The sequence below is a fragment of the Notothenia rossii genome (genome assembly GCF_949606895.1).
Source record: "Notothenia rossii genome assembly, chromosome: 11".
Taxonomy (NCBI): domain Eukaryota; kingdom Metazoa; phylum Chordata; class Actinopteri; order Perciformes; family Nototheniidae; genus Notothenia; species Notothenia rossii.
Genome location: NC_136910.1, coordinates 20,191,036 through 20,203,485, shown reverse-complemented (window position 1 = coordinate 20,203,485; position 12,450 = coordinate 20,191,036). Strand labels below are relative to the sequence as shown.

General features: G+C 41.4%; 1 protein-coding gene across 1 annotated transcript in view; it reads left to right on the top strand.

The window, feature by feature from the left end:
- Positions 1 to 586: 586 nt before the first annotated feature.
- The window catches only part of LOC307024102 (corticotropin-releasing factor receptor 1-like), a 113,161-nt gene continuing 101,297 nt past the window's right edge, over positions 587 to 12,450 (top strand). The window contains exons 1-2 of the mRNA XM_079657928.1: positions 587 to 1,292; positions 11,573 to 11,660. Coding sequence (XP_079514054.1) covers positions 1,263 to 1,292; positions 11,573 to 11,660 — 118 coding nt within the window. The 5' untranslated portion in view covers positions 587 to 1,262. The remainder of the gene's footprint in view (positions 1,293 to 11,572; positions 11,661 to 12,450) is intronic.

The following is a 12,450-nucleotide window of genomic DNA, read 5'->3' as shown; positions in this document are numbered from 1 at the left end:
CTTTTTTTATTTCCTGCTTTTTAAACACATGTGCTTTTCAGTACAGGTTAGCTCTGAGTGTTAGCGAGGCTTGCAAAACAAAAACGAGTAAACAAAAACGAGATTAGTCCAAAACACGTCAGGCATTGTTATTTGCTGCCTCCTTGTGGCCAAATAAACCTGAATGTATTTATCTTTAAAGAGTCCAAAATGTGGAAATGTCTTTCTCATGCCTTTAATGAGTTTATAAACCAGCAGGTCTAAAGTGGGACCACACAGAGCTTCCTAACTGTCATTAAATTAAGTGATTGACTGACTGATTGATTTATTGATCGATTGATCCAGCACTAATCTGAAAGCATTTCATTTCGAAGTCTATCTTTAACAGGCATGTTCGTTGAAATTTATGATTTGCATTGGATTTTTTATTTGAAATTGCCTCCTCTGGGGAGACATTCTGAACTGTGTTGACACAGTGTGACCATCTGTCCATCTTGCTCACGGCCAAATCAGTCAACTCTGATCTTGGCACTAATTCAGCTGGAGAACAGGGGTCCCTTTCCTGTGTAAGCCTCTCTTAGTTTCTGTAATGCGCGCGGATCCTTTCCTCTTTCCAAAATCAATTTACTCCCGTCGTCTAACTTTCACAGCAGTGACGTCTAGATCGCAAAGGGATTATGGATTAAGATGAGCAACCGCGTAGAGACGTTGCATAATTAACTCCGGGATGAGGAATTTAGTTATTTCTCAGTCGCGTAGCACACCCCGGTTTAAATGGCACAACGTGGGCGGTGCGTCGACGACATGATCTGGAGCACGGAGCGCAGCCGGCACTCACACACCGGATAGGAAGCGGTGGGACACGATGGTGTAGCCGGCGGAACAGAAAAACGCATGCAAAGGGAGTTTTTGGTCCGGGGCCAGCTGTGAAGGGCACCGTGGTTTCTGTGTGATGGTGCGCTTCTCTCTCCAAAGGTGGATTCGATGACTTAATTTCAAGAGAAACCAAGGGAAAAGAGAGGGAAGCTGCTCACCTGAAGAAGAATCGTCTTAATGGATCATCTGTGCTATATTTTGGAGACCTGATAGGTTTCTTTCTCACCACGCGTCTCTCTCTGTTGACAGAAGTGACATTTCCCACAGCAGCAGCATCACATTCTCTGCACACATCGTGCTACTTTCACAAGTGACTCAGGGGATAGTGAAGAAACATTGTTTTTTAAAGTGACAAGAAGACATTTAACGTCCCACATGAACATTATGTGAAAAATACAGGATTGGAAATGCGTCGCAAATGCTTCGGTCTGCTTGAGGTAAGTTATTTTTGGCTTTATATCCTAAAACCCTAGCCTGCGGTTTAATTAAAATAGATTAATAAAAACAACTGGATCTTTATTCTTCGCAGGATTTCAGCAGAGTGTAATCTTGATGCGAAGGGATTTATCAGCATCACATCCAGATGTTAGTTTTTGGATATTTTCTCCATCTCGCAGCTATTTAAAAATCATAATACCCATTAAATGTGCTGAACTAAAAGCTTTTGGAGAAGGAAGGCTGAGTTTCAGCGTAAGCAAACAGACATGTAGCTGTATGGGTTTTACAGTGCATGAGAAAAACATCCCAAGTGACACGATGCCTCCTCTTCATGGGACGCGGGCCTCAAATGCTGATGCTAAAAAACCCGGATTTGGGACACTGGAGATTAGAAGTGTTAGTGCAGCAAGTGCATTGCTCCACTTCCTGTTCTCATGTTTGATCCCTCAAAGCAAAGTCTAATTAACATTGTTAAGTTGTTGAGAAAGTCTTCCCTGACAGTCATTATTGTTCTGTACTTGTGGTGCAGATGCTGATGTTGCTATGAGTGGCAGCCTGAGGTGAATCACTTAATTCCTCCTACCTCTTGTGTGTGTGAGGAGCCGCACTAAGAATAGTCAAGAATCCTCTGAAGCCTTCTCTCAGATCCCTCCTGCATTCTATTCGTGCCCCCCCCCCCCCCCCCCCCCATAGTTTGTGTATCACCTGTCTGCTGGGATGCTGTCAAAAGGTACAATTAGTACTGACAATTAGTATTGTGACTGAGGTTCATTGTTTAAGGGCCCTTGTCCCTCAGTATTTCTTAAATACTCAGATGTGTGTGATTTTAAAGATAACAAAAATGCTATTGCCATGAATCTTTTCCATGTAGCAAACACAATGTGAAAAGACACAGAATCAGAAAGCACAATCCTCCCTTTTTGTAAAAAATATAAACAATTCTTATGATAATGAATAAAATAATTAAAATATTGCTTATCTATAGCCCCCGCGTAGACATGTACTCTGCACAATTATATATTTTCTCGAGTGCAAGAGGAATAAATACTATGTGTGCTACAGTAGAGTAAAATAAAATGTAGTGAAGTGGGAGTTTTAGGTAACATGACATAGAAATTCTCATACTTCAAAACAGTGCAGAAGTACTCCTACTTATGGAAATATTTGTACCTTTTATTCCACTACGTAAGTCAGATGTATTTAGATTTGGAATGATTTATTTATTTTCGTGTCATGCCCAACGCTTTACAAGACACCAAAAAAGTGATCAACATTTATATTCATTACAAAATGACAAGCTGTCTTGCTACCCCATCTTGAATTTGATTAAATTAGATATACTTTGCGTATCCTAATTTGGGAAATGGTTTTGTCTCAGCAGCAATTAAGATAAACACGATTGATTCCTCTACTGGTTATTTTTCATTTGTTTTGGTCTATGAAATGTCAGAAGATAGTGAAATATGTACACCTTGATTTTTAAAAGTCCAAGGTGGCGTCTTTTAATGTCAGAGAAAAGACAGAAATCTAAATGTTCTGCCATTTTGTATTAAAGTCAACTAATCGATTTAAAGAGTTATGGTTGCAGCTCTAGTTCACTACATTTATCAAAAGTGTCTAAGAAAGAATACACAATGTTGAAAATACAGAATAAATTACAATAGTAATAGACCAATCTACAAAAATAAAAACATAAGACACTACTTGTAAATATTCTACCCCAAAATTTGCAGGTCAATTCTGCTACAAAAACAATATAGAAGAAGTTTATCATCTGTCCTCCACTCTCAGAAAACAATCATAAATGGAGGTAATTTCACTTACATATAACTCATCCTCACAGACAGGACCTCAGAAATGTAACCCTATTCTCTATTTCTCCTAGCTCATCTTCATATTCAGATTATTGTCCCAGAGAGATATTTCTTTTCACAGCCAGTGCACAGAAACACAGATGGATGTACACATAGGAGTACAAGGCCAGCATACCGATATAGTACAGTGCATAACATCTTCATGTATGCATTCATTAAATGATGCCGGCTGTGTCAGCGAGGCAGGTTGTTAAAGGCCGCCCATGCAGGAGAAAATAACTCCTTCTGGAGCGCCTCTCCATTTAGAAGTCCTGTATCCCCCATGGATGGGAGTGATGCGAGGTGTTGGGCTTTTTCATTATTGATTCAACTGTCTGTTATTTTCTAGTTTGATAGGGTCTATGAAATGTCAGAAAACAGTGAAACTGTCAGGGTGAGTGAAGCAGGCAGGACCCAAATGCAGATTTCACAGATAATACCTTTATTTCAAGGCTAAACTAGAACAAACAAAACAATACCCCGTGAACAAAGTCATAGAAAAACAATGACAGACAGAAAAACCAGAACCTAAATACACACAAGACTAATCACACAAACAAGACACAGGTGAGGAGGGAGGAGAAAACAAAGGGGCACCAGGTGATCACAATCGGGTAATCAGGTAGGAGGGGGGGTCCGGAGGATAGGTTTGGACTGAACGCCCAGGAGCACAGCGGAGGACCCGGAAGGGAACTCGGGCGGACGGCCCGGGGGCAAGGCAGAACTCGCGGTGGGGGTCTCAGGCGGACGGCCCGGGGGCAAGGCAGAGTTAAAAAAGGGGTGAAGGCCACAGCGGGCGAACTCAGGGGCCCGGGCATGAGGGCGAAGGCAGCGGCTGGAAGAGTCAGGGGGCCGGGCCCGAGGACCGCGGCCGGGAAAGTCAGGGGGCCGGGCTCGAGGGCAAAGACCGCGGCCTGGAAAGTCAGGGGGCCGGGCTCGAGGGCGTAGACCGCGGCACTCAGGGAGCCGGGCTCGAGGGCGAAGACCGCGGCTGGGGAACTCAGGGGGCCGGGCACAAGGACGGGCAGGAGCTGGTGGAACCCCTGGCGGGTCAGACGTAGACGAGACCCTGGACGGAACCTGGGCTGGTGTCAGTGGGACCCACGACGGAGCAAGGGCTGGTGTTGATGGGACCCAAAACAGGACAGGACACGGTGTTGGCAGGAAACCCGGCGGAGCAGGTGTCGGCGGGACCCCCAACAGGAGAGGATATGGTGTTGGCAGGACCCCCGGCAGAAGAGCAGTCGGCGGGACCCCCAACGGGACAGGACACAGGGTTGGCAGGACCCCCGGCAGAAGAGTAGTCGGCGGGACCTCCAACGGCACAGGACATAGGGTTGGCAGGACCCCCGGCAGTAGAGTAGTCGGCGGGACCTCCAACGGCACAGGACATAGGGTTGGCAGGACCCCCGGCAGGAGAGTAGTCGGCGGGACCTCCAACGGCACAGGACATAGGGTTGGAAGGAACCCCGGCAGAGACGTATGGTGTCAGGTTGGGAATTGGGAGGCAGGGGGCTAGCAAGCCGGGAATCACATGTCTGGAGGATGTCCATAATCCAGCCAGGTAAAAACTTCACTAAACATGGTTTCTCTGTTGCCAACCGGTGCACCTCTACCAGAGCGGCCCTCTTCTGCCGAACACTGGACGCTCCCTTCCAACAATCAAAGCAGCAAACCAAAAAAAAGGTAAAATTACTGAATTCCACCTCAAATGGATCATCTGCTGGGTCCATTTCGGGTTGGTTCATTCTGTCAGGGTGAGTGAAGCAGGCAGGACCCAAATGTAGATTTCATAGATAATACCTTTATTTCAAGGCTAAACTAGAACAAACAGAACACTACCCCGTGAACACAGTCATAGACTAACAATGAACCAACAATGACATACAAATAACCAGAACTTAAATACACACAAGAGTAATCACACAAACAAGACACAGGTGAGGAGGGAGGAGAAAACACAGGAGCACCAGGTGAACACAATCGGGTAATCAGGTAGGAGGGAAAACAGACAGAAAGCGACAGGCAAGACAGGGGGTGAAGACTTTTCCAAATAAAACATGAAACCAAACACAGAAAAAGACAAGACAAAACACAACACAGACAGATCGTGACAGAAACATGTCGACTGTGGTTTCTCAAAGTCCAAGGTTTATGTCAGGGTAAAGCCAGAAATGTATCAAATCAGATGTAATTAGATTTCAATTAGTGATTTCTTCATTTTCTTGTCATGCACACCAGCGCCCTAAGCTTTAGAAGACACCAAAAAAGTGATCAAATATTTAATTCAATTATAATATGACTAATTATTCCCCGTCTGAGATAAGTTTAGATATACTTTACTCATCCCAGTTTGGGAAGTGACTGTGTCACAGCTGCAAAAAGTTAACAGGTGCTAAACATGAGTTAATACATAGAATAAAAATAAAGAAATATTGATACATCTGCCGGTTATATTCATTTAATATGGTATCAATTAGTTGCCTTGTCTTTGTTACGGATGTGATGAGAATCATTTGATATTGTGCGTGAGATAAGTGACGCTCGAATCAGAGCTCTATGTCTGTTTTAGACTGGGTGTGGGAATCCAGATATTCTGCGGACAGTGCGTGGGACGCAAGGTTTGTTTTTGTTGGAGATGGCGAACAAAACGGCAACTGGACAGCAGTATCAGTGAAATTAGCCTTTTTTTTTTTTAGATACAGCAGGATGTGTTGAATAAAACTTGAGTTTAAATACAGCATATGTGTTAAATTAGACTTCATTTTAGCTAAGGGGGCTCTCGGTTTAGTCTTTCTGGGATTCGATGCGTTGATCGAAATGCAGGTTATTGTCTATTGTGACATGAATGGAAGAGGTCCAGTGCGTGGTGTCTTAATGATGAGGCCTTTTTTCCATCTACCTGCAGCTGTTGCCAATTATCAGTGCAACGTTCTGCACTTGAGTTGCATCTTTTTTGCATCCAAAACATATGATCAACTTCAAAACATGACTCATCGTTTTATCTCCCTCTTATCGAAGCATTGTCTGACAGTCTGGTGTGAATATTTCAACCTGCTTTCAATGCAAATCCACTTGTTTCAAGATTTTTCCTCAGATCATCCTTTTTATTATTTAAGTTCTGCTTTGTTCTTTGGTGTTTCAAAGCATTGCATTTGTTTTCATGGCCTTTCACAGAGGAACCACTCTTGACACGATGGATGTCATAGAAAACAGACGCAGACATATCCAAACTGCTTCACTGATTTGAAATGAGCTCTGTAAACTGTAAAATAAAGAAAATAATTGACAAAAATATAATTAAAACCATTAGTAAATCATTAACCGTGATTTAATAAGTGTCATATTACCAATAATGCATCAACACTTCAACCTGATCATACATTAATCATACAGCAATATATTTAACTGGCTTGTGTTCTATTAAACACCCATACACCCATAAGATATTGAAACCAGGGAACAGGGAGTACTTTATATACATAGACGTGAATGTAGATCTGAAATAATAAGATATCATCTAAATCTACTGATTCTAATTGAATATTATAATGAAAGGTATACTCCCCTCGGGATGGGCACGTGGATGTCTCCTCCAGAATGCAAAATGTCAAGGAACAGCAATGATTATAGACATAATATATTTAGATTTTTTTCCAAACAAGTTGATGTTAATTTGTTTATAGAAGAAAAAGCATATTGCGGAATAAAGTCATGTCTTGATTGTTGACTTAAATGTAATAATGAGCCACACACTCATGTGGCTCACACACACTGAGACAAATATCTGAATGGATGGAAATGTCACACTCAACCACAATAAAAAACTCACTTTGCATCCTCACATCAATACATTTAACTTTCAATGAATCTGCAATTGCTCAAAGCACATTATGCATTGGTTTCTGACCACCATGCATTAATCTTCCACTAACCATGGATCGTGCTTTCTTGACTCTTTTCCAGTATAATCATGAGGTTTGGGAAGCTTGCCTGTGGCTGGTTTCACTGCACCGGTCCTTTCATAAAGTTGCAAAAGCCAAAGACCGCGGAATTTAATTTCCACGGCTCTAAGCTAAACTGTTAAACCAGAAAGTAGGGTTTGAGCGGGGAAAGATTTCTCGATTAATGAACGAGAAACCTTTGGATCAAGTAAATATTAAAAGCTTTGGCAATGTTTTAATAGCAATTGAAAGTGTAATCAATTACTAAATACACTTTTAGTGGTTTGAATCTTTCCAAGAAACCACACTTTAATAGTGGCAAAAATCATTGGAAAAATAGTCTTGCTTGATCTACATAATACGATTACGTTGCATGACCTGCATGTATCTCTTTCACGAAACAAAATATTCAAAGAGGCCCTATTATGCTTTTATGGGTTTACTCTGTCCAGTAGTGTGTTATATACAGGGCTGCACATAACTGGTGCGCAGGTGCGCATGCGCACCCCCCGCCAAAAAAGAGCACCGGATCATTTGAAAAAAGGCGCATTTGCGCACCAACATTGAGAGAGAGAGAGAGAGAGAGAGAGAGAAAAGAGAGAAGAGAGAGATAGAAAAGAGAGAAGAGAGAAAGAGAGATATTTGCGAGTTGCATAAGAACTGGTAAGATAGCAGGGTTTCCGACACATAGACTTTACTTGGGCGGGCCGCCCAGGTATATTAACGGCCGCCAAAGTATAATTTGCGAGCTATTTTGGTTTAATTTTTTGAATCCGTCCACGAGCACGACGGCATCTGCGATCCCTCGCTCTACCCCTCGCTATCGCGTGAAGGGTCTGCTTTATGCGCTCTGCACAGTAACCCTGCTGTGTGCTCACGCAGAGCACCTCCCCGTTCATAAAGTCAAGTACCCCTCAAAAGTTCTGGTTTATTTCATTTCAAGGATGCGCACCAAGCAACATCTCCAGGTGCTCCTTTGAGAACCAGGGCAAAAAAAGTTATGTGCACCCTTGGTTATACAGGTCTTTGTGCATGTACTGTAAATGGTCTGCAAAGGCTATATCCCTTTGTTTCCTCTCCAACTCCTCCCCCCCCCCCCCTGCCTGAAACGCCTCCATTAGACTCCTTAGTTTACTTATGTAACATAGTGACATCACTATGGAACACTACCAATTCAATTGGTAAGCGCCCCAACACATTGTACGTGATAGCCTAAGGGGCGAGACATCTCTAATTGGTTGACTAGGCTGCCAGCTAACCAATCAGAACAGACTTGGCTCTGGTTTCAGACAGAGGGTGAAAAGAGGTGCTGCAGCACAGGCAGTATGAGAAACATAAAGAGCTTTTTGAACATTAAAGCATGGAGACATGTCCCAGTAGAGGCACTACATACTGATATACACCTGAACATCAGCAGGAGAGGACTCTTTAAAGTAGAGACACTACATACTGATACGAACCTGAAAATGAGCAAAAAAAGGCCCCTTTGAAAAGCCTAGTCTTTCTTGATCTAGTAGCAAAATGATTCAAAAAGTAATTTCATGATGCATTATTAATGATAATACTTTAGCACAGTATATCAAACTATTACTATTTAACTATTTATTATATGGTTACATTTGGCTTTTTCTGTTGACAATACTCCATTCAACCTCATGATCATTTTGAAGCCATGATTTATGTAATTTAAATTCCTTCATCATGGTTTTATTCATTTTTCCATGATGTGCGTGTTCTTCAAACGCAGAAAATACCGGCCGCTGATTGAATATTAGTTTGTGTGATCCTCGTTTACATCCTGCCTGTCGATCAGCTGCTGAGCTTTAATAACCGCAGCACAGTGTGTCAGTGTGCCCTGATACCTGCGCAGGACTCACTGAGCATGTAACAGACGCAGCGAGCCATCAGGAGCTCCTCTTTACAATCTGGGCCAGTGTAGCTTTCTGCTCAATGCGACCAGACCCCGCTGCTGGTATTTCACATTTCATGCTGCCGTGGCCATGAGCTATGAATGCCTTTTTCTTTTTTACACTCCAGAGCGATACTTTTAATAACAACACAAAAAAAAGTCAGGAATTTCCATTATTTAGACTTCTTCTTTATGTTCCATCTTTATGTTTACCGTTTCCGATGCTGCATTATTGAGGCGGAATGTTTTATTTAAAGAGGGAAAGAAACGTTGGCTACAGTATATGGGTAATAGTAGCCGTCCGCAGGGAACAAGCCCGTACTCAAGGACAGCTGCACCGACATGTAACCCAGATGGGGGTCATCTACTGTCGAGAAGCCCAGGAAAACTAAAGAAATGAAATGTTTCAGCCTTTTGTGGTGTTTTTTGTCTCTTATGAAGTGGCACCGACAGAAGCTGCCAGCAGCGATCAGGGTTTCCACGCAGTACAATGCACACATTCAAGGGATGTTTTTACTTTTTCTCAGAGCAGTCACGAGAAATCAAGTGAAGGTCAAAGTTTGGATGAAAAATGGATCCGTTGTGCTGTCCTCTAAAATACCGGCAAATAGAGGTTATTCATCTCTGGTGTGTAAATGTAGGATTTGCTTACATTGTTATTGTGCAGGGAACAAGCACAAACACACTGGAGACGCAGCAGATACATTCACATGAACCCTCCCCTGTACTGTAGTTTTATAATTATGTGCATTATTTAAATGTTTTTCCCTCTCTGCACACACGATAAGTAGGCCGACTGCAACCAAACTGAAATATTTTTTATTTAGCAGAAGAAGGCAAAGTAAGGAACTTCTGAGCCTACGTTTTATTAAATATTTGTATCTGTAAACATGAAAGAGTGTTGAGATTACACACTACAAAGTGCTCAAAATTAAGCGGTGAGGGGTTGTTAATGCATGCATCCTCTGCTCAAGGGCACAGAGACCTTCAACTGGATTCAGCCGTCTTCATTGGTTGCACATGAGGGAATACAAGTATATGCAACTTTTCTTCAGGAAAATGACTTAAAACAACCATGTTTTATATTTAGATGATTTGTGTGTTTACAGTATCCAAAATGTTTTCCATCAGACCTAGATAAATAGGTCATTTGAATCAAGATAACGGTACATACTGTATGGTTGCCTCTAACGGCAGTGCATCCCTCTTGTGTATGTGTTAAGAGTTTTGTTTGTTGTAATTTAACTTTTACATTTCAAGCCACATATTTTACAAATTATTTTTACATCTAGGATGAAGGTTTTAGTCATGGGGCGTTTCGATCTTTATTTAACAGAGACGCAAGCTGAGCAAACAAACCTCATTGGGGAAAGACTGAATTTTAACGGCACATTGCTTTATTTGCTGTTTTTACTGGTTTTTTCACCTGGTCAATGTTTTTTGTAAAATAAGTGAGCTCTGTGGATCATTCGGCTTCTATTTAAATCGTCTTCAACATTTGGATCTCAGGTTGTAAGAGAGACAATGTTTTTAAAGGAAACACATTGAAAAAAGACACATTTCAAGGGCAAATTGCTTAAATTTCGGATTTTAACACTTTTTTCACCTGATCCATTTATTTGTAAAAAATGTGACTGTGGATAATTAGGCTTCCAACAAAATCGTCCTTAAGACGTATGTCTAACTTATTGAGAAAACCAATGTGAATAAAGGAACCACACTTCAAAAGGACTGAATTTTAATGTCAGATTGCTTTATTCTATGGTTTTACTGCTTTACTTACCTGGGCTATTTTTTTTGGAAAATAGGCGATTTCTGTGGATAATTCGGCTTCCAGTAAAATCATTCTCAATATTTGAAATCTCAGGTTATTAGCGAAACGATGTGATTATAGAAACCATATTGAGAAAGACCGAATTTTAATTTCAAAATTCTTTATTCTGTGTTACTTCTAGTTTGTTCACCTTATCCATCACAAGCAATGCAAGGAACCTGATTGGAGAAAGACGTGTATCTCCTTTATTCTGTGTTTTTACATTTTTTCATCAATTGGTCTACTTGTTTTGTTAAAAGGAGATTCTTCTGTGGATAATTTGTCTCCCAGTGAAATCATCCTCAACATTTGGATCTCACGTATTCAGAGAAACAAGCTGAGCAAACATTCGTGGCCAGTCATGTCCCAGCCTCTCCGGGACATCTGTGTTCTGTCGAGCGGTGTTGGAAAAACGCTGATTTGTTATGTAAAACTGCTTTACTCAGGTTTTTTTACCGCTTTTAATCAGTGGGTCCGTTTGTTTTGGAGAGGAGACATCTGCGGACAATTCGGCTCCCGGTAAAAACCTCCTGAGCAATGAACACTGGGGGAATCTGACTGTGATGATGTCGATCGATGATGGTGAAGACAACAAATCGCATAAACCCACGATTCCTCACGAGACAAACTCCGTCTTTAGTTATTTTTTAGGCAGCCCTAGCAGTCGAAATGTACATATTGTATGTTTAAGAGGCTATAGCTGTATTTGACATGATGTTGTGGATTTTGTGACTCATTGATGTGTGTTGTATCTCTGCAGGTGTGTGCTATCATGAGCCTGCTGCCTTCAGGCTCTTTGGAGAATCTGACATGTGAAGCCCTGCTCATGCTGTCCGGGAATGTCTCATGTAAGTCGATGTTTACGACGACAGCAACTGTTACAAGCTTTTAAAACGGCCGGCAGTTACACCGTGCGTGTTTCAAGTTGCTCTACTGGCACTGCTGGTGCTTCGATAGATTTTCAGTCTCTTCAGTTATACGACCACTAAATGCCAACTCTCCTTATGTTTATTGACAACATGTATTTTATAATATTCAGTAGTACAGTACAGTATGAGTTGTAACACTGAACCACAGTAAACACCCAGAGAGATATGCAAATCCAGTAATGATCTTCCTGTTTTTATTTGCCTCCTAGTTTCATACTCACAATGTTGGTATTATGCTGTCACATTGCTGTGTCATGATGCAGCTAGGTGCCAATCTTCTGTCCTTTTAATGTCTCTGTTAAAGTGAGAAGTATCCAACACAGACCAAATGTCTGCGTTCATAGCTTTGTTTTCAGTTCAATAACCCCTAAATATTTAGTTTACAATATTAAAAATACAGAAAACCCTCTCATTGGAGAAGCTTCAACCACAGTTTGCCATTTTTGATTTATGAAATGACTCAAAAGATGATTTAAATACCTATAGTAGTTGAATAGTTTCTCTTGGAGTCAGTTGTTACAGTTGTAATTAAGTATCATAAGCTGGCACTGAAATAGAATCCAATTCTGCCGCTTGATCAATCAATCAATCAATCAATCAATCAATCAATGTTTATGTATTGCCCAATATCACAAATGTTACATTTGTCTCAGTGGACTTCACAGTTTGTACAGAATATCAGTATGACAATACGACACCCTCTGTCCTT